Genomic DNA, 20,928 nt, shown 5'->3' with positions numbered 1-20,928 from the left:
CGGCCACACATCGTCGACTGTTCTGCACTGTTTTGGGGGTCCATCAACAACCAACGCAAAAGGTCGAGGCCCAGCAGAGCTTAGTGAAGTGCCCGTCAGCCAGACAGGGGCGCAGAATGTTGATTAGTGGGCATAGCAAATGGGTAGTGAAGGGAAGTCCCTGGAGGCCGGATGCGCTGTTTGCGTGCTTCTGCACTTCTTCCTGGTCGAAGCCTGTTTTGCCCAGCACATCCTGTCTGCTTCCATCTGCAGCGCAATCTCGCATACGAGAGGCGGTGCTGTTTGCATGTGGGGAGACTTTTCAGGGTCAAGCCACCAAACATTCGACAACCGACCATGACGTAGACATTTTCAGAAGAGAAACATGAAGAGCTGAAATGCGGATACATACTTGACCTATTCGATTATATTTCAACTATAGGTTTCGTATCTATGCTATGTGTGCTCAATGTGAGCAATTGTACCTCCATCGATCAATTCGGGAGACAATTCTCCTAAAGAAAATATTTTCTCTTCAATTCCGAGTATCTCACGTGCCAACTCCACTTGCGCTAGAAGATCGCTAGTGCAATTGCCGGCTTCACTGAACTCTGCCGAACAAGACAAACTCAAACATCAACTCAAGCTTCCGAGGTCTCACCCCAATTACATAACAGCTTTACCTTGAAGTCAAATGATTGCTTTGGACAATTGATATACCATTGCCCGCTAAGCCAAGAACCGACAATACAGAGCAATATCATTGTGCCTTTCGTTTGTCATTTGCAGTGCGAGATGAGCGTCAAACTACTTGATGAATAAGTGATTATCAATTAAAGGAGACATGCGATTGGGAATATAATCCTTACAAGCCCCTATCAATTGGAGTAAGCTTAAACGAAGTGTCTGTACGAAATTTATGTCAATGTTGAAGCAAAACTGGGCGACTCGTAAGGTGGCTTGAAAATGACGGTTCTCCGTCGGGGTAAGAAGGAGCACTTTTTACTCCGACGGAGAGGACGGGTTCGTCACTTGCTCATTCTATAAACATATAAATCAACACTGAACGTCCCCACAAAAACCAGTTATTAACACACCTTTCTCAATCAAATAATAAACCTCGTTCACAAATCAAAACAAATAATAATATAATTATAGTCCTCAGTACGCATCAAATGGCAGAATCATATCCAGCTCTCCCTCTCCCCTCAGAAATCACCGAATCCTACCTCCCAACCCACGACTTAACCTACCACGTCCTAACAGCAGGCCAACGCAATAAACCCCTCGTCCTCTGCCTCCATGGCTTCCCGGAGCTGGCCTACTCATGGCGCAAGGTGATGCCAGCCATTGCAGCTGAAGGCTACTACGTCGTAGCATATGATCAACGAGGCTACGGACGAACAACGGGATGGGATACTCGCGACTTCTCTTCTGTGGACCTGAACACTTTCACGTTTACTCGGCTGGTCACAGATGCTGTGATATTGATTAATGCGCTGGGCTATAAGGAAGTCGCATGTGTTCTTGGTCATGATTTTGGAGCGGTGCCAGCTGCAATAGGTGCTATCACGAGACCAGATATTTTCAAATCGTGCGCTTTGCCCTGCAACTTAATTGTATTCTGCTGACATGACGCAGCGTGGTATTATTGACGCATCCTTTCAGTGGCATTCCGTCTTTGCCTTTCGATACGGTGGGAAAACCAACACCTGAGCCCAAGAAGGGCAATTTCCACCAAGCTTTGGCCGAGCTACCGGAACCTCGAAAGGCCTATAAAATTTACTACTCGACGGCCCCTGCTGCTGCTGATATGGACAACCCCAAAGAAGATCTTCACGACTTTCTTCGAGGGTATTTTCATCTGAAGAGTGCAGACTGGAAAGGCAACGACCCAAAGCCACTGAAGGCGTGGGAAGCAACTGAGCTTGCAAAGCTACCATACTATTATGTTATGCCTCTCAAAGCAGGCATGCGCGAGTCTGTCAAGATCTCCATGGCAGACGAAGATCCAGCATCAGTCTCGAAGTTAAGTGCAAGATGGCTGGATGATGACGATCTTGCTGTCTATGTTCAAGAACATGGCAGGACTGGGTTCCAAGGTAGTCTGAATTGGTATAGGGTATCGACCAACCCAGCGATTATGAAAGAACTGGAATTATACGCGGGGAGAACGATCGCAGTCCCTTTGCTTTTCATTTCTGGCAAGAAAGATTGGGGTACATATCAAGAACCAGGTGCCGTCGAGAAGATGAGTGAAGTCTGCCCTCAATTCAAAGGCGTAGAGTTGATCGATGGTGCGGGCCACTGGGTGCAACAAGAACAGCCAGAGAAGGTCGTCGAACTTGTATCAAAATTCCTCAAGACCGTCAAAGTCGACTCAATCTCACATTGAGCCGTACCAGCTACCTTCCAGAATCCCACCCAACCAGCTTAGATCTACGTCACTCGGACTTTGGGGAATTCAATGGCTTATGAACAGAGACGTCCGTGAATCAAGCATTTCGGTGTATCAAACTCGTCTAACAAATTCTTCGAGGGCGTTCGTGTCACATCGCATTAAGGTTATTTGCATCAGAGTTGGCGATCCTCGCGCAGGAGTCTGTGCATGACACTCCGGCAAAATCCCACTCCCAACCAATCACCCGCCCTGCACCCCCAGCAACCTCAGCAAATGCTCCGAGCTGTCAGATTTTCTCCCCCAGCGCCTTGTCGGCAGCCTCCCGTCCCGCCCATCTGAAGTATCAGATGGCATTTCTGCTGCATCAGATTAGATGCCAGACCAGTGACCGGCGGTCGTTCGGTTGTTACAAACGTTCTTCCGTGGTGCGCCAGCAAGTTAAGCATCGTGGCACGGCTTCATGCGGTGTCTATATCGCAGCTATAGTACCATAGTATCAGATCATCACGTGGTATATTAGGTCTGGGGTACATCTCCTGCCGTCTCCCTCCCTTCTCCCTCCCTTCTCCCTTCCTTTCTTCTCCTCAACTCATTCTTGAATCGCCAAGCCTGCCCTTCACTCCCTCTAATTTATTTTAATTTACACTTCTGCTTCTGGAAAGTAGATTCCATTCTTTACATACTATTACCACTTACTACCTTCACTTAATCAAACTCAACCAATACACTCTCTCTTCAACCACCACCATGTCATCCAACCAACTCCTCATCGAGCTCCTCGAGCTCTCCTCCGGCATCAACTCCTTCAACTCCCTCCAACTCCTCAACATCCAACAAGAAAACTCCCTCTTCGCATTCGCCCCCCAACTCCTCTCCTTCACCCAATCCTGCGGCAACTCCCTCAACGAGCTCGAGCAGCTCGTCTCCTCCCCGGTGAACTCCCTGCTCCTCAACCTTGGCAACTCCGGCTCCAACGCTTGTCTCGAGGAGCTTTTGCAACTCGAGCAACTCTTCCTGTCCGGGAATTCGAACATCGACGGAGAGGATCTCAACAATGGAGAAGACCTGAATAACGGCCAGGATCTGAGCAACAGCACCGATATCAGTAACAGCACTTCGAGCGCGTCGTCTTCCAGCGCGGATCTAAGCAACTCCACCGCCTCTGCATCAAACGCCTCCGCGAACGCGGCGCCCGTCGCTGTCGCGCAGCAGGGAGCAAACGCTAAGGATGGGCAGGATGCCAAGGGTAAGAAGGACGGCAAGCGCTCTGAGATCGTGCAGCGATCGGGGGCTAGTAAGAGGCAGGTGCTTGGTGGGTTTGGGTTCGCTGCTTTGTTGATGGCGGGCGCTTTTGCTTTGTAGGGTAGAGAGGCGAGGAGGTATTCAGCTGTGCTGGGTTGTGAGGGGGAAGGGGGACGGGGAGAGGAGTTTATGGTGGTAAAATTGGCTTTTTGAGTGGAGGGTAAACTAGCTTGTGCTTTGATTTGTGTTTGGATTTTTTCCTAGGTCGTCGTCGCTATTATACACAGGAATAAATTTTAAATTTTAAGCTGCACTATGTGAACGTGTCACGCTATCTGTTCCAATTTTTTACTGCACATTACTGCTTCTTATGGACTTGAGTTCAGCTCATAGCTTGATTTATCTCTATGGAAATGTGTTTGTTGTATGGCATAGAGCAAAAGTCGTCATGTGTCCTCAAGGGCAAGGAAAGGGGCTCGCTCAGGTAGCCGCTCTCCCGGGTGATGCCTGATTATTTGACTTTCAACTTGAAGATCACTTGAATCTAAGGTAGTGTATCTTGATGATCAAACGGATCGTTGGATTTTCTTCTAAGTCGCAAGTCAAGGCGCAAACGGCACAACGAGGCAAGGTTGAGTTTTTGCAAATTGTCAAGCTTTCGTCATGGTTCTGGCTCTGTATGTACTGTTCTTTAATTTTCTCCCTTGCTTCTTGTCAGACGACTGAGTAGCACAGGAGGAGAAATTCAATTTCGTATCCTGAAGTGACCGCTTTCTTCGCGATCGCCCCCCTTTTTGCTGCTCTCGCTTGAAAAGGAGACGAAGCGAGAACGCGTGTAGCCGGCGATTCGAGCCTCCGATAAACTCGGACATAAGCACAACACAGCAACCTAAAGTCCAGATCCGAAACAAATACTCTACATGATAGACATATATATTGATATGATAATCTCCGCCGAGCAGCATCGATAGTCCAGATCACTAATACAACAAGTCCTCATCAGCCAAAAATGACCCCACTCCCAGAAACCCACCGTGCCCTAGTCCTCACCTCAACAAGCCAACCTCCAGAGGTAAAGATAATACCCACACCGCAACCCACACCCGGAAGCGCCGTAGTCCGCATCGAAGCAGCAAACATAATCTCCTATTCAAAACACATCTACAACGGCACGCGACCGTACCCATTTTCGCTCCCGCTCGTCATCGGGACCTCAGCAATCGGCCGAATTGCAGCTCTTGGCCCCGACTCTGTCTCGCTCAAAGAAGGACAGTTGGTATTCATAGATTCATTCGTGCGAGCAAGAGATGATGAGGATGCGGCGTTCTTGTTTGGTGTACATGAGGGCCACACGGAAGCGGCGCGGAGGTTGATGAGGGGTGAGTGGAGGGATTGTACGTATGCGGAATACGCGAAGGTGCCGCTGGAGAATTGCTATGTGCTTGATGTGGAGAAGTTGGGGGTTGGTGTTGAGGAGTTGCAGGATATTTCTAGGCGAGTGTGTCCGAATTTGAATGTTGGATCAGAGATTAACTTCTCCCAGGCTTCTCGTCCCATACGGAGGACTTCGAGATATCGATCTCAAAACCGGAGAGAGCATAATTATCGCTCCTGCAACGGGTACATTCGGCTCCGCAGCAACCAAACTTGCGCTTGCAATGGGAGCTCGAGTCATAGGCGTAGGTCGAAACCTTGAAGCGCTGAAAGAGCTCCAAACAAGCTACGCCAACGATCGGTTCGAGATCGCTCAAATTACAGGTGACGTACCAACTGATCTCAAAACTCTGCAAACGTTCGGAACAATCGATGCGTATCTCGACATTTCCCCACCTGAAGCGGCGAACTCTACTCATTTCAAGACATGCATGCTTGCTCTCAGAAAGGGCGGGAGAGTGAGTCTGATGGGTGGGTTAAAGGGGGAGTTGACAATTCCTGTGAAGGTGGTCGTTAGTAAGGATTTGAGGATTAGAGGGAAGTGGATGTATGAGAGGCAGGATGTTAGGGATTTGATTAAGATGATTGAGGTTGGAGTTTTGAAGTTGGGTGGGCAAACTGTTGAGAAGTTTGGGTTGGATGAGTGGGAGGCGGGGTTTGATAAGGCGGTTGAGTTTGGGGGGAGTGGAGGGAAGGGATCTGCGATCATTGTGCCTTGATGGAGTGAAAGACGTTTCAATCTCGTTTGACTTAAAGCCAAAGATTATGTACAAGAATTGCGGTCTCGTCACTTGCCTAGTAATTCGTCGTTACTGGGTCAGATATAAGCCAATCTAATCATAGACAGATAATTCTGTAGACTATATTCGCTCGACATCTCTATCTCCGTCTTGTAATTCAAGCCGCCCTTGTGAGATGCATTCTTCTTCGGCTTCCGCTGGGAAGTCTGACAGGCTGCTCGGCTCGCCTGGCTTAGCTTCTCCTTGGCTCCAAGTTCTGATTCTGGGAACCGGCTCTTCAAAATGGACATTCCGTAACAAAGTCATTTAAATCATACTGGAAAGCCATTCGATGTCATTACACCAGTTCCTCTCCTAAACCTCTGTCTCTACCACAATCACTATTCGCCACAGCTTTCTCTTTCTTTTTCCTTTCTCCGCCATCAATCCCATTTCTTCTATCTTCATCATCCTCCGGTGTCCCATCCTTGCAAGCCCAAGAGTCGACGAACCTCAATGTCTCCCTTCCCCAAAACCTATTCATGAGCAGCAACCTAACTGGAACCATTGCTATAATGATGATCGGAAACGCTGGGGCTGCCACTGTCAGCGTGACGTAGAAAATGATTCCAGTCATCACGATCTGCACAATTGTATACGCATGTATACCCCGATAATTCTTGACCCCTTTCGGAAGAGGAGGAAGCTCGGACGCAGGAGTGAGCATGTAGAAGAAGCGGTACAGAATCGGGTTGACGGCTAGTGATTGCTCGCCCATGAAGAGAAAGAGGCCGGCAAGTACAGAGGTCGGTGTCAATCCAAGAACATGTTGGAACGGTGGAGAGATGAAAATCAATATTCCTGCTGCTTGAAGGAAAGGTGACCATCGTTGTTCGTAGACTTGTTGCTTTTCTCTGATCACAATTCTTCTGCTCTCTGTCTTTTCATCTATTTCAATCGATTCGGTTTTGACTGTATGCATCAGGGACTCGGAGTGCAATGGTGCTTGAGGCAAAAGCCCATTTGCCGGCGGGATACCAAGGATGCCACAAATCGCCGTTGTAGTTCCAAGCAAGAAGATATCCCAGGCAAAGCCTCCAGGCTTCTTAGTTCCGTAGCGCTCAAGCGTACAGATGATGCTACTGATCTCATGATCGAAATAGAATAGGATGGTAATGATGGCTCCTGGAATAATGGAGATGAAGATCCACTCGATGGGCAACTTCCAGAACTGCACGAAGAAAACTGTTCTGCTTGGGTCGGACGGACGAAATGAAGTCTGAACCACCAGTGTCTGCTTGTCTAACGTGGCAAGCTCTCCAATGTTCGGCATTCCAATCCAAAGAATGATGGAGATCGCTGCGGCATACTCTGAGAGACCCATGCGTACATACCGATGAAAGAGTGGTTGCCAGGAGTTCGCAGTCGATAGAACGACTGCAACGAGAAAGGTTCCTACTGCTCCAATGACGGAATATAGAAATGAGGCAAATGATACAGCCTCATGATTTCTTTGCAACTCCTGGACAGCTTTGTGAAAATAGATGACACTGTTCAAAAGCGAGAAAATATCTGCGCTGAATGTAGTGACATACTGCATGGTCCAGTCATGAGCATTGAATATAGCGAGAAGATAATGCATCCAGGCAGAATGGATGAGAGACCATGCCATAAAATGAAGGAAATCTACCTGTTCATTTGTGAGCTGTCTTGTTCTGGAAGAAGTTCAATGTACTTACATGGAAAGAATTTATACATAACGAATAGATGTTCTCGGCTAGTACAGAGAAAGGTCCAGTAACACCAAGAATGGTCAGAGGTTGAATAGAGAATCTGACTTGACTTAGATGAGACCTTTGGATACAAGTAAGAAACTCACAATGAAAAGATAATACCGCATAAACCAGTACTGAAAACAACCTCGATCGTTCCCCAAGTCATGCCAGTCAAGACATAGAGATCACTAGCAAAAGTGATTCCAGGTAAGATATTGGTAAAGAAGACATAGACCGCGCTTGCGAATATCAACTGATTGAATAATGTCCAGTCAGATATATATCTCTTTCTGACATTCCCAATGTCTTGGCGGAGAAGTCTGAAAGGTCGTAATTTGCCGTCCGGGCCAAAGTAGCTCTTCCATCTTTTTCGTTTTGATCCTTTGGTGCGAGGTTGCATTGACGAGTACGTTGCATCTGTTTGCTCCCGGATTTCTTTCTCAATTGAGGTATCATTTTGCTGGTGGTTCTCGATATCGGTACCCGATTCGGTGATGTCTTTTTCTGAGGGAAGTGCTTTCTCAGGTAGCCTAGACCTGGACGAACTCTCTGAGTGTTGTACTGCAGTTGAGGCAGAGCTGAGATCCGGTGAGAAATTTCTCAACGGAAGAGAGAGCCGGTCCTTTGCCATATTGGAACTGGTTGTTGGTCTTCCACCTCAATCAAGCTTCACTATAGCAGCAGCATTATATAACCTCGTTTAGTTGTGGCCAATACTGCTAAAGGCAGAGAATTCTTGCAAGAAGCCTCGATGACGAGTCACTCTCGGCGCCACGCTATGGGGGGAAGGCATCAATTCTGCCAATTCCTTAGTCAAAATCCGAGGGAAGTGGAATACGGTTCGAGTGGCGACGACGGACACCAACAAGTTCGGATGACTGATGAGATTGACAGATGAGATTGACAGATGAGAGTGACAGGTGAAAAAGACGGTATGATACAAATAGAAATATATACACTACGAAACAGATACATTACACATTAAGCCTTCGAACTTGGTGATCAAAATACCAAAAAATTCTCTTCACGACAAGGGTGGCGGCAGGCTGCGTCATGGCTCGAAATCCGCGAGCTGATTGGACACCGACATTGACATCAGCAAACCTTAAAAATTTATATCTTCAGCCTCGCCATTCGACAAACGTACCACGACACGTCCTCAATTAATCTACAAACCATACAATGGACCCTCGGTAGTACCACCCTCCAGCCACAAAGATGGCACAATTCATCCCGCGAGCAGCATTTCCTGCCCAGCTCTCGCTGCCGCGCTCCTATTTCCTCGGCCACCATGCCTCGGGCCTCTCGAAAATGAAGACCATGCTCTCATCAATCGACCTCATCATCGAATGTCGAGACTACAGAGTCCCGCTCACATCTCGGAATCCGCTCTTCGAAGAGTCGCTGGCTGGTCGAGAGCGCGTCGTCGTGTATACGAAGAGAGATTTGGGTAGTAAGGACCAGCCAGCGGATAAACAGGTTCGTGCTACTCTGCAACATAGCGAGAATTGCTTTCTAACCGGCTGCTGCTTTGTAGAGAGAAGACATGATCAAACAATGGCATGCACCATCCACGACCCTTTTCACGAACCATAAATCGAAACGCGACGTGAGAACCGTCCTCGATCTCTGCAAGCAGCACAACGAAGCACGACAATCCTTACTCGGCTCGCGAATTCTCGTCGTTGGTATGCCGAACGTGGGTAAATCGTCCCTCTTGAACGCGCTGCGGATGGTAGGTGTACATAAAGCCAAGGCGGCGTTCACAGGTGCCCAGCCAGGGGTGACGAGAAAGATTGCCAGCGGAGTCAAGATTGTAGAGAGGGACGAAGCAAAGGGACTAGAAGGCGTATACTTGGTTGATACGCCTGGTGTATTTGTGCCATTTGTGCCGGATGCAGAGGCGATGATGAAACTGGCTCTAGTGGGGAGTGTGAAGGATACGATTATTGCCCCGGTCACGCTTTGTGATTATCTATTGTATCACATCAATAAACAGCTAGGTGGGGAGGTGTGGTATAAGGAGTACTGCCGCCCTACGAATGATGTCGTGGAGTTGTTGGAGGGGGTATGTAGGAAGACAGGACGATTAGGAAAAGGCGGCGTTCCGGACACGGATGCTGCTGCGCTCTGGATCATACAGAGATGGAGGCAGGGAAATCTAGGTCATTTCATCTTGGATGAGGTTTCACAAGATGCTTTGGAGATGAAGATGAGAGAGGAAATTGGATTAAGTCTCAGCCAGGCAAGGAAACAAGCCAAGGACGTGCAGAGAGCGAGGACGAAGGCTAGACTGTCTGACGCTGCCCGCTGAGCTTCCAAGCCTAGCGGAACACTCTATTTGCGCCTGTTATCATAGGAGGAGATTTAAGCCGCGTACGTATCGGTAGCGCCACGCAAAGTTTGGAAAGAGAGGTCCTTGTCGAAGACAAGGGAACGACTAGCCTCTGTTCAAGAGAGACCACCCCTATATCCCGGGCCTTGGTTCAGTTGTCTTCTGAACTACAGGAAAACACCACTCAATACCGGCACAACATGAGCGCTTCTCCGTCCTTAGTAGATCAACACGACGAATCAGGAGACGGGGTGCCCACGTTCATGCTGAGATATGAATGCATTGTCGTATAGCACTAACCGCAACGACTCCTGCAACGACTCATACTTATCTAGACACTTGGGCACGTGTTGTGTTGGCTACTTGTCTTTTATATCTGGTCTGATGGGAAGAGAAGGAGAAGCTACTTTGGAAAAAGTTGTAACATTGTATTTTGCTTTTATATACCCAAAGCTCACATGCTTCGTCTGATATTTTGGATTCCTCCGTCTCCCACCTAGTATACGAAGGAGAATATGTAAGGTCCTGTTGTCCCGCTATGCAATTTTCCGCTTCTCAAATCTAAAATCCTGCTTTTATTTTTGTGTCATTTGCGTCGTGTTATCATTTACTTCGTAGTCTTCGTGTCTCAGCGCCCCAACCGCTGGTAGTCTTTCGTCCTCTTTCGTCCTCTTATAATCCTCGTATCGGGCCTCAGATGATCGAGGTTCTTGAGGATCGTAATATCTTGCTCCGTGGGCATGGACTTTGTTTTTGCCACTTTTGCTTGTGGTTGTTGTCATGTAGTGACTCGCTGGAATTTACGTTAGACATCTACGCGCATGTTTCAATGGGAGCAACTCTTTTGAGATTCTTACCATTGTCTGGCACTCGACGTTTTTCTACTCTTTCTTCCCTGTATGCCCCGTTTGCCGTGCTGCTGCGAGACGTGGTCTTGTATACATCTGTGTCTCGTGCAGTGGCTCGTGAACTTGCTGTAGAGTAAGAGTCTCCACTTGATTTGGAGTATATAGATGCGATTGAGGAACCACGAGAGTGGATGATTGGCTTCAGGGGTCGATAGCTTCTATCAATGGGTCGTTTTCCTTTTGCGGGTAAACCTGTCTGCAAAGTTTTCGAAGACTCAGATGAACTGATGCTTGTTAAGTCACTGAACCTCGAGGGAGATCTCGCGTGCCTGTTGCTGGAAGTTGTGCTCAGACTGCTACTGCTCCCAGAGGAGAGATCTGATCTTGGAAGTAATGATTCAATAGACGTTGACCCAGTTGTCCGCTCAGCCTTCAGCAGAGTTTTCGCGCTCCAGGGTTCGGTTTTGTTACCAAGGTGCTGCTGTGTATGAGACTTCAATGGACTATCCGTCAACACATCATCTTGATCTTCCTCTTCGTCTTTCCCAAGGGAGGTGAGCAACATTTTGTTCTTGGTTCCTGATTTACTTCCCTCTCCCAGCATTCCTGGATCGCTAGGCAATTCAGTTACCCTGCCCTGGTCATCGAGTCCATCTGGACCAGTATCCTGCGAGCTTGCGGACGATTGATTCTTTGCTCGTTGTTGGCCCTTTCGTTGTCTGCTCTCCTTTGCCAAATCGTAAAGCTGTTGCAAACTCCTCTCCCGTTTGTAAGACATTGTCTTCGTTTCGTATCCGAGAGGAACTAGCTCAGTACATGGCGGGCGTTCGTTATACTTAATTGCGTGTTGATAAACTTCGATACTGAGTAGACCATTTGTCCACAAATGGTCTATGAGCCAGTAGTCTGGTCGCATGTATTCGATTGAAAGTCCTCTCTCCAGATGAGTTGAGATGTGGTGCATTCTGTTTGCCCAACTAGAGAGGAGATCACCATGCGCGTCGAAGATGCCCTCTTGCTCGTCACAAAACCAGCAAACAGCTTTGCTTGGAAGTTTACCCAAGAAATGCGATAGACTGTGAGCAAACCAATTTGCATACCTACTTGGCGGGAATCGAACATCACAACCATCGAACGCAAATTCGCATGGTAAACTCCACAATTTATCGTCTAGGCCCTCAGCCAAGATCCCTACAGCATCACTGTCGACTGCTATCTGAATATGCCAGGGCACAACAGTGTGAGAATCGACCGTGGATGCAAGGCTACTGCGTCGACTAATAGCGGATCGAGTATACGACGACAGGGTGCTCTTGGAGGAGCCACTGCTGACAGTCCAGGCTCTATAAGGGACAATCCGGTTTTCGTTCCTTAAGATTAGAGCAGACGAGTTGTCGGATATGGCGAGACTACCCGAAAGTGAAGAATAACCTAAGGTATCTGGCTGTTCCCGGTTCAGAACAAAGTCAATGACCTGCTCAGTCAAGGCGTCATGAGTGGCTGCAGGACAGGTAGCTTTGGATAGTGGCAGATGTGCCAAGCAAATCTGGGCCTTATTTTCGATTGAATCTGGGAGACTCTCATCCTCACTGACCGACTTGGAACGCACGGGTTGCTGAATTGTGCCCGGTATGCTGATTTTGTTGTTTGCCAAGGAAGTACGGGGTGGTGCTGGGTTCTTCGGTCCCCCAATGATAACATGCATTGGTCGTCGTCCGATACCCAGCATCAATCGTTCGTGTTGTTCGTCATTTTCAAGATATCGATTGATGTTATAGGCGTTATTGCTGAATGTTGCAGCCGCGTTTCGATATCTGGACTGAGCAGGATAAAGGCTCGCGCCACCATGGCCGGTATTATTGGCGATGTGCGAATTGGCATTGTAAAATCCTACAGGAGGCTGACTGCGTCCGCTCATGCTTGGACAGTTAAGAAGTTGATCGTCTCCGTCAGAGTCACTCTCGTCGTCGTCGTCATCGTCATCATCTTCCTCATCGTTACTATCCTCTCCACTTGGATCATTATCATCGTCAGTACCATCGCTACCATCAATCGAGGATTCACTGGCTTCCTGTTCTGCTGGCTTTCGAAATGGCACCCTCCAGTTTTTTATGTCAGCTCCGTTCTTGTAATGCTCGGTGCTAATATGGGTTGCCCTGAATTCCCAATCATCAAATTCGATCCCACAGAAGCCACATTCTCGCAACCAGTCGTTATCGAATCCAGTATCATAAACCCAATCGAATGAATCTTCTTCTGCATCCATCTCATGCTGCTTTCGCAGGTGCTCGCGTAGGTGGTCTATTCTACAATAAGAAATCGTTTGCTCTCTGGCATCACTGCATCGGAGAGTGTGTTCTTTGACGGCCTCGAGACTTGGGATAGATGCCAGACAAAAGCCGCAAGCATAACCCCCTAAGGGGTGATTGTGTCCAGCACTACACGTTTTGCACATGTAGCGCTGTTTGTGTTTGGACTCCTCATGCCTCTTCCAGTCATACTTAGAATTGAATGACCCTAGACATAATTCGAAAGTACAATGATGACTGATGTACCTCCTCTTCTTTCTGGACGGTCGTCTTGTCGAGGCCTCGGCCTTGTCATGCCTATCCTCAGGCACATGAGACAATAGCATAGTATGGCGTTCGATCAGAGGTTCAGCTGTTGGCAGCAAGAGTGGCTCGTCCAATTCCATGTTACTTTCTGGCTCCTGGTAGCTGAACACGTGATTTGGTGGTGCCGGGAGAATGAACCCAAGATTGCCTGTATCCCTTTCAAAAGCTATGGTCGTGCATATGCCACAGTCGCACTTCAAGCCAAGCGACTCCCAAGCATCGCGTTGGCACTTCTCGCCTGGATCGATAAGATCTTCTGAAAGATGAGCTTTGATCACGTGAATTAACCCATTCTCGAGTCACGTACCGATATCGTGCAACATCTGGTTCTCAAGGACAACATTGCGCTCAAGCTCGGGAGCCTCCTGATGGTCACTCATCTGGGTATGCTCCTGAAAAGTCCACATCCCGTCCTCGTGCACTGCCGGTAGGTGAAGATCAATAATATCGACATTTTGGTCATATTCAGGTGCTTCCTGGTACTCGCGGTTCTCGACTTGTTCTCGGAACGTCCACCCATCATTCGAAAAGAGCCCTTTTGCACCGACGTCGACATTCCGCCCAGACCCGGGGCCTTGATCCGCTCCATCGTATGCTATATCCCCGATTGAAATGTTGTTCGGAAACGTTGAATTAAGATTATGTCCAGGGCTCAACACCAGATTATCGAGGTCGTTAAGGTCGTACTCGGGCACAGGTGCGGGTGCAGGGTCAGCCGAGGCCTCGCTGACCATGCCCATAGCGCTGGGATAAACCATCGAGGCACGACGTCAATTGCGCCCCAAGGCCAGAGAAAGAAGCTTTCGGACGAGGTGGAGAAGCACAAACGGAAACAAAAAGGAGTAGGCATTTTGAAGATTTGCGGCTCGCAATTTCGCCGCATCGTGAAGAGGGCGGACGTCTCTGCCCTGAGAAGAGATTCGGGGCATTGAAGATATTCTGCTCGAGAAACGAGGGCGGCCAATCAACCCCTTCCCTTCTTGTCACTCAGTACTTACCACGTGACGGAGCTCTTCTACAATGCTCCTTATGGTTGTCTGGGTAGACAAAAGGGCTTCTGCGACCTTACACGTCATCACATGTGTGGTGTTTCGTTAGGTGTTGCAATATATGCTCTAAATTTGTTGGGAATTGTACAGTTGCGCTTCAGGTTCCTAAACTCCATATAAAAGACTACCTTGGTATCATTGACTCTCAAGCTCAGCTACTGCCCTCTCTTCTCATCCTCATCGAACCAGCTCCACACCGGGTCATTCGCTGGAGTCCAGTCTGGCCCCTTTCCATAGTATGCCCTGACCGTGTCGAGGTCTGGACTTCCTTCTGGACAATATCGCTTCCTTGGAAGCTGACTATCCTGCGCGTCCTCGAACGTGGGATTCCCATATCGGTAGCAACCTGAATGATCAACTGTCCATGCTCTCAATTGATCAAAGCTTCGGCACTGTCGAACTTGCCCCACCGCTGTACTCTTCTCTCTGCTGGGCGTGGTTACTCGGAGTGTGTCATCCGCAGCGCATTCAGTGTCTGCGCGAAGTTGGTCTAAACAGTGGACGAGGTGATGCTGGTCGAATGTTTGGGGTAGTCCCTCTCGGTACTCCATCATTGAGCGGTAGATGTTTTTCTGTGCAGTCTGTTAGGCAAGAACATTTCAAGCGTGCTGGCACTGGTTGACTTACAATGCAATGCAAACTGTGGAAAGCGTTGACGAAGTAAATCGTCTTGCTCTTGTCCCATGGGAAGTCGGCGCCCATATCTAAACCTTTCTGCGCAGCCCATTCTTTTGGTACTGCGACGATGCCACTGTCATGATTTATAGCATCCCACATGTGATCTCTCTCGGAAATGTTTAAGCTTGTGTATGCACTGCTTTGCAGCCATTTCACACTTATTTCGTTGTCCTTGAGGTTGGCTAATTCATATCGGTGAGCTGCAGTTCGTATCTTGAACATAAATATTGCTTACCATACTCAGAGCGACACTCAGTAGGCTTGCTCTCATGCTCTAGTGGGGCAGGGACATTGGCGATTGCTTGGAAAAGATTGAGACTTGTAGAAATGATGAGACATATGCTCAGCAAGATGCTGAGTGACCATCTTCGAGGAGCTTTTGGCTGTCGAGTGAAACTATAATTACTTTCCTCTTCCTCAGTGAGGAGAGGCTCGAATTGGTACTCCTTTGACATTTTGAAGGTACAGTATGTTTGGGAGATGCGAGATGGTGAGAAGCAGAATTATTGGGAATGGGATTTTCTTGAGAAAAGAAGACAAACCAGCAAGGGACCTGGAGAGTGGATCACATAGCCGCCAAATATTTACGGTAATAATCCCAATCCCACCCTGATGGCAAAATAAGATCAGAATCCGCGAGGCATTTTTGATAACCAAAACTACCGGTCGACTAATGCAGGCTACTGCGACGGCGATGATTATTTCTCCCCAAGCCTCACTCAGCTGGGCCGGCGCTAGACCCGAAACCGAGGTTCCCGACGGGGGTTGCAGATCCATCTGATCTGCATCCTTCAAAAACCCATGGTATCTATCCACCTTCCCCATCCAAAAACAGTCTCCGCCAGCTTTTAACAGGGAATAAGGACTCCATGTCAAGTATTGTCGCCAATTATAGACGAATCTTGGCATCAAACGTGGACCAGCTGAAGGTCAGTGGGGGATCAAGTGGACTCGCTCGGTCAAGACATCTCTTGGACAGCCATCGTCGTATCGGGACGATATGCCGCCTATAGATGCCGTTGTATCGTTCCTGAACTAACATCTGAACGCGAATGATAGATTATAAAGCAGCAGCACGCTTTTTTCTTACATCTTGACAAACGACCATCTCCTAAGTGCCCGCTTGACAACCGCTCATCAATTCACACACCATTCACTACCTTCCATTTCAAACCTTCCACACAAACAATCCAAACTCAATATCATTCTCAAGATGTTCTTCTCCAAGTCTATCGTCGTCGTTCTTGCGTCGCTATTTGCTGTCAGCACAGCAGTTCCTTTGACAAGTACTTCCCCTCCTACGAAGTATCAATCTACTTTACGTTTACTAACTCATATCAGTTCGAGCTGAAGCCGAAACATCTGCAGACCTCCAAACCACCGACACAGCATCGACAGAAACACTAGAAGATGTGGCATTCTTCGCGTAAGGCAAGGTATGTTGAATCGCACATAGTTTACTTGGACTATACACTAACTCTAATAACAGGATATTTTAGTTGGAGCTGCGAAGGGGCATTCTTTTCATCGTCTGGAGGACTTTTGAGATATCACATTATGGGATCTGATTTTCATTGAAGCGAATACACACATTGTAGAACTATCTCACAGAAGAGAAGTTCATAGTATTATTTCCATTGCTCCGTTCACGAACGGGAGGCAAATTTCTCGGCGATTAAAATATGAAGCGTAGACATATGCATGGCATCACATCGTCTCCTGTGTATCTCATACTGAACAATTAAGTGACTATTGGTCACTACTTCGAATCTGCAATGTCCTAGTTTGAAACCCGGTTCGGGTATCCTTTCCAATATCTTAATAATTATGATAAATGGAAAGGCAGTCTTACGATAGCTAGGTACCAGATGACGTGAGGTTAGTGCACTTAGGGTTTCCAGGGCCCCCATCGGGAGGCGCTTATGGGCTTTGAAGCATGGTTCAGATTGGCTCCTTTTTACGACTAGAACGATCACCATGCATTGTGGCTTGCGGCAGGTCCCCACCTTGGGGGCGGGGGACCATCCCAGAGGGGTTCATAAAGTTCGGCGAGTTTCAGACCAATGAGAGACTGCCATGCAAGACTTTGAAGCCTGCTCACAAAAGGTGCTCTTACCCGACCAATATACGATATCCGGAGCATACGTCCCGTCTTGCGTCGCAGCGAGTGCACATCGCGCTAAGATCTCACTTAGGAAGTTGCGAAGACCGCAGGTGGTCAATCTTTTCGAATGCGGTTTTGACGGCATGTTTTTAGTACGTCCCAGATTTGATGGTAGTGCTTATCAACTGACTCGAGTGCCGGGGTTGAAATCATCAACTCGAGTCTTGAATTACGCGGCAAAACAGTTTTACAGAATACGGTGACGGGAATTAAGTTGCCCTTGCAGCATTTACAGGCATCGATAGGGCGCAAGTGCTTCTGGATTGAATCTCGCAAACTTTTTTTTCTGCATCTGAAGAGCATGACAATGTCGCCGTCGAAGTACAAAGATTATCAAATACTGGAGGAAGAGGGAAAGGAGGATACAATTCGTCGAACAATCTCTCCGAGATCGCGGCATGCCTTCCTGCTAGCGTTCGCATTCTCTGTTCTCTTGAATGTGATTTGCTTGAGCTATATCGCACTTCACTGGCACGGTGAAACCACAAATTCTCTGTCGAGATTTGGTACACTGATTCCCATCCCATCATCTCAGCACCATAACTGACGGAATTTCAATAGCTCAACTTCCAAAACAAGATGGAATCCATCTCACCAAAACTCCATTCTCCAGCGCGAATGATACAGTTGCAGACGCCGAATGGGAAGCGTTAGACACCACTCCAGGAACGATCACTCTGCCAGATGAATTTGCGCAAAACCATGGAATTCGGACTGGAATGAGGTTCCCTTGGGATGAGAGTCAAGGACTATATGTGATCAAAGGCTTTCATAATCTTCACTGCCTCGTAAGTTTTCGTTCTCCCAATAAATAAAAGCCAGAATTAACAATCTCTCAGAAAGCAATCCGGAGGTCATTCCGAGAGTACCAACAAGACATCCCACAAAGTCAAAACGCAGGACACATACTCCACTGTCTCGACAATCTGAGGCAGAGCACAATGTGCACTGCATCCGATGACCTAATCCCAGTAGTGAGCAATGAGGTCGAAGCTGGGTTGAAGATGCAATGCCGCAGCTGGGAGAAGTTAACAACTTGGGCATTAGATCCGGAGAGACATGCTTGCTACGACTACATCGACGAGTATAGACACGCAAAGCATGAGATCGAGCGATTTGGTTTCTGTCCTGAGAGCTCGAGGTACTACCCAAACATGAAGGAGTACTTTGATAGAGAGGGACATCAAGATCCGTGGACTTGAATGTATTTATATCATGTATTAGCTTATTGATTTTTCTCGTTCTCATACTATATCCAGAATTTGCACCACGACGACCAAAAAACAAATTTGTTCATTGCCTGAAGTCTTGGTCGTCAACAAAGCCGTGCCACCACTCCGCCATTTGTGCAACCGTAACCTTACCCCGCGATTATTGTTAAGCGAGCATCACATAGGAGCCAAAAACAAACTCAAAATAAATTAACACCACGAGGAATATATTAAGGGGTTTAGTTAAGGTTTACGCTGTATCACGAGTATGCGCCTCCATATTCTGGAAGACTCAATACCGTGGTAACAACCCATGACGTGCCAAGCCCAAGTTTGCACCGTTGTCAAACACCCATCGCAGAGTTACACTGCATGCATGTTACCATATCTTTTGATATCAGTTCCTGTCCCCTACAAATCCACTTTGATAAGTACGAAGTAGGTATTTGCGCAGCTCCTCGGACGTACCATACCATACAGTGACGATCTGTCAGAAGCACGGTACGCTATTCCCAGCAATCATGTCCACCGGTTAAAACACCGACCTGACCTCGTGCTAAGAACTTGCTGCTCAGCTTACGCAAGACTACCGTACTTACCATTCAACGCAAATCACCACGTAGGTGGTGAACGAGTTCGCGCCACCATTGGCCCTCGCCGCAGCGCTGCATCCCATCCACCGGTCACCGAAACGAACGAAACGATAAGGAAATATATGCCGAGATAGCCCCCAAAAAAGCGCCGATGCGACTCTGTCTCGAGTCTGTCTGCCAGCTGTGCCGCAATTCCTAAACCATCATGCAGGGTCTCCTAATTAGGAAGACAGAAGAGAAGGGGGGTGGCTGATCAGAATGTGGGGGAGGAGGGCCCGGACGGGAATCCTTCTTCATGGGGCTTTTTCAGGGGTCGATCGGTACTGAAGTGCTGAAGGCGCCAAGATTGACAGCGGTAGTGTGGATACCGTACCGCCACCGCACCGCTCAGGTGCCGGGTTATAGTGCTGACGGGCCAATGAAGGCTGATGGGCGGTGCATGTGGACTTACTTGTTCACGGATGGAGATCCTGCTAAGAATAATTCTGTTCCAATGTTACCTCGCGAGCGAGCTGAGTAGCCTTGTAGGTTGCGTTGAACGAGGCTGGCTTGCAAACTTGTGTGTCTTGCTGTCGAAATACTTCCGCCTCTGAATCTGGTACCTCTAAGTCAGAAGTATACACAATGTTAGGATCAAAACAGCAAGAATACCAGATAGTGGCCGAGAAAGACTCGGACCATGAAAGTATCGCTACAGACGAGATCTCTAATCCTCCTCCTCGAAAGAGTTCTTCGAGTCGAGTGCTGGCCGGTCTGTTAGCACTCTCACTATCGATTCACGTTCTGGCTTTCCTGTCATATTGTTGGTATTGGCCAGCTGCAAGAAGGGACGCTCAACTTTCTACGTATAGTACGAAACCCCAATTTCCTGTTTCGATATTTCGTTTACTTACAATGTCTTGCAGGTAAATTACCCACGACATATGTCACGCTACCAAGAAACTCGGAATTTACAGACGACAATGAGACCGTGGCGGATATGGCATGGGATTCGCTAAATATGGACGCAGCGGCCGTTGCGTTGACAGATGAGTTCGTGCTGAAGCATAATCTACCGCCCGCGGCTCGATTTCCGTGGGATGAGAGTAAGGGATTGTATTATCTCGAGGGGTTTCACAACTTACATTGTCTGGTGAGTTTCCTTTCCTCACCTCCGAAAAATGAGAGAAAAATAGCTAACAGCAAAACAACAGAAACTCATCCGTAGAAGTCTAAGCGATTACCGACAAGACAAGCCTCAAAGCCTTCCAAAGCATCACATTAACCACTGCCTCGAGTCCATGAGACAGTACGTGATGTGCAAAGCGTCGGATCTACCGATAGCAGCGATAGAGGGCAAGACGGATGCGTCGAGAGACGAGCAGCAGCGGCAGTGTCGGAGTTGGGATGCGCTGGTGGAGTGGTCGACGGATCCGGAGCGGGAGGCGTGTTGGGCGATGGTGGATGAGTATAAGACGACGATTCATAATGTGGAGAAGTTTGCGTATTGTAAGGAGGAGTCGAGGTATTATCCGAAGATGAAGGAGTATTTTGAGGAGCATGGGCATAGGGATCCCTTTAGCTAGTTTCTCGACTGAGGAGTACTTGTAAGAATTGATTTTTGTACAGAAGCTGATCAGTACATCAGTGCAATTTGGCTGTGAGACTGTGAGATCTAGATTGAGCCTTCAAAGTCTACAACTGTGCCACTGTTCTAGGCGTCCATCAATGGCTTCAACTTAGACACTTTACGGCACGGGCCGCGAATGTTGTACAGCATAGAGTCTTCAAAGTCCTTCGATGAAATTCTCCTTGACCCGCGTGTCACTTGAACTTTAATTCTGGCTAGAACGTTGGGGCTGCAATCGCTGGAATCAAGAGTACAATTACATCACATGCACTCTTT

At 48.0% G+C, this 20,928-nt stretch overlaps 11 protein-coding genes across 11 annotated transcripts; 7 read left to right on the top strand and 4 right to left on the bottom strand.

Annotated features, from left to right (window-relative positions):
* Positions 1-826: 826 nt before the first annotated feature.
* Positions 827-2,451, top strand: LY89DRAFT_285388 (putative epoxide hydrolase). The gene is made up of 2 exons (XM_018206478.1): positions 827-1,573; positions 1,621-2,451. The coding sequence occupies exons 1-2, from the start codon at positions 1,155-1,157 to the stop codon at positions 2,372-2,374; spliced, it is 1,173 nt and encodes a 390-aa protein (XP_018063701.1). The 5' UTR covers positions 827-1,154; the 3' UTR covers positions 2,375-2,451.
* A 369-nt stretch (positions 2,452-2,820) lies between these two features.
* On the top strand, positions 2,821-3,898 carry LY89DRAFT_690390 (uncharacterized protein). The gene has a single exon (XM_018216090.1). The coding sequence runs from the start codon at positions 3,128-3,130 to the stop codon at positions 3,740-3,742; it is 615 nt and encodes a 204-aa protein (XP_018063700.1). The 5' UTR covers positions 2,821-3,127; the 3' UTR covers positions 3,743-3,898.
* Positions 3,899-4,592: 694 nt separating this feature from the next.
* Positions 4,593-5,775, top strand: LY89DRAFT_788231 (GroES-like protein; the record flags this gene model as incomplete). Its single annotated transcript, XM_018223147.1, has 2 exons — positions 4,593-5,116; positions 5,166-5,775. The coding sequence occupies exons 1-2, from the start codon at positions 4,632-4,634 to the stop codon at positions 5,773-5,775; spliced, it is 1,095 nt and encodes a 364-aa protein (XP_018063699.1). The 5' UTR covers positions 4,593-4,631.
* A 358-nt stretch (positions 5,776-6,133) lies between these two features.
* On the bottom strand, positions 6,134-7,950 carry LY89DRAFT_598024 (bicarbonate transporter; the record flags this gene model as incomplete). The annotated part of the gene is made up of 3 exons (XM_018210009.1): positions 6,134-7,461; positions 7,511-7,608; positions 7,655-7,950. The coding sequence occupies 3 exons, from the start codon at positions 7,948-7,950 to the stop codon at positions 6,134-6,136; spliced, it is 1,722 nt and encodes a 573-aa protein (XP_018063698.1).
* Positions 7,951-8,768: 818 nt separating this feature from the next.
* LY89DRAFT_598351 (P-loop containing nucleoside triphosphate hydrolase protein) lies at positions 8,769-9,864 on the top strand (the record flags this gene model as incomplete). Its single annotated transcript, XM_018210036.1, has 2 exons — positions 8,769-9,029; positions 9,088-9,864. 2 exons carry the CDS (start codon positions 8,769-8,771, stop codon positions 9,862-9,864), a joined length of 1,038 nt encoding a protein of 345 aa, XP_018063697.1.
* A 1,578-nt stretch (positions 9,865-11,442) lies between these two features.
* On the bottom strand, positions 11,443-11,649 carry LY89DRAFT_537489 (uncharacterized protein; the record flags this gene model as incomplete). Its single annotated transcript, XM_018208118.1, has 1 exon — positions 11,443-11,649. A coding segment is annotated over one exon (207 nt), but the record flags the coding sequence as incomplete, so codon positions are not given.
* A 2,046-nt stretch (positions 11,650-13,695) lies between these two features.
* LY89DRAFT_690386 (uncharacterized protein) lies at positions 13,696-14,344 on the bottom strand. The gene is made up of 2 exons (XM_018216089.1): positions 13,998-14,344; positions 13,696-13,938 (listed from the first exon to the last, which is right to left on the bottom strand). Exons 1-2 carry the CDS (start codon positions 14,104-14,106, stop codon positions 13,868-13,870), a joined length of 180 nt encoding a protein of 59 aa, XP_018063695.1. The 5' UTR covers positions 14,107-14,344; the 3' UTR covers positions 13,696-13,867.
* A 139-nt stretch (positions 14,345-14,483) lies between these two features.
* LY89DRAFT_788227 (uncharacterized protein) lies at positions 14,484-15,670 on the bottom strand. The gene is made up of 3 exons (XM_018223146.1): positions 15,311-15,670; positions 15,025-15,257; positions 14,484-14,969 (listed from the first exon to the last, which is right to left on the bottom strand). Exons 1-3 carry the CDS (start codon positions 15,528-15,530, stop codon positions 14,553-14,555), a joined length of 870 nt encoding a protein of 289 aa, XP_018063694.1. The 5' UTR covers positions 15,531-15,670; the 3' UTR covers positions 14,484-14,552.
* A 234-nt stretch (positions 15,671-15,904) lies between these two features.
* Positions 15,905-16,807, top strand: LY89DRAFT_690383 (uncharacterized protein). Its single transcript, XM_018216088.1, has 4 exons — positions 15,905-16,004; positions 16,135-16,361; positions 16,417-16,511; positions 16,565-16,807. The coding sequence occupies exons 2-3, from the start codon at positions 16,289-16,291 to the stop codon at positions 16,503-16,505; spliced, it is 162 nt and encodes a 53-aa protein (XP_018063693.1). The 5' UTR covers positions 15,905-16,004; positions 16,135-16,288; the 3' UTR covers positions 16,506-16,511; positions 16,565-16,807.
* Positions 16,808-17,280: 473 nt separating this feature from the next.
* LY89DRAFT_690382 (uncharacterized protein) lies at positions 17,281-18,462 on the top strand. Its single transcript, XM_018216087.1, has 3 exons — positions 17,281-17,745; positions 17,801-18,027; positions 18,079-18,462. Exons 1-3 carry the CDS (start codon positions 17,547-17,549, stop codon positions 18,439-18,441), a joined length of 789 nt encoding a protein of 262 aa, XP_018063692.1. The 5' UTR covers positions 17,281-17,546; the 3' UTR covers positions 18,442-18,462.
* An 843-nt stretch (positions 18,463-19,305) lies between these two features.
* LY89DRAFT_657675 (uncharacterized protein) lies at positions 19,306-20,651 on the top strand. Its single transcript, XM_018212439.1, has 3 exons — positions 19,306-19,893; positions 19,949-20,175; positions 20,237-20,651. Exons 1-3 carry the CDS (start codon positions 19,668-19,670, stop codon positions 20,606-20,608), a joined length of 825 nt encoding a protein of 274 aa, XP_018063691.1. The 5' UTR covers positions 19,306-19,667; the 3' UTR covers positions 20,609-20,651.
* The last annotated feature ends 277 nt before the right edge of the window (positions 20,652-20,928 follow it).

This window comes from Mollisia scopiformis (genome assembly GCF_001500285.1).
Source record: "Mollisia scopiformis unplaced genomic scaffold LY89scaffold_29, whole genome shotgun sequence".
In the NCBI taxonomy this organism is placed as follows: Eukaryota; Fungi; Ascomycota; class Leotiomycetes; order Helotiales; family Mollisiaceae; genus Mollisia; species Mollisia scopiformis.
The sequence above is the reverse complement of the archived record's forward strand: the minus strand, read 5'-3'. Positions and strand labels throughout refer to the sequence as shown.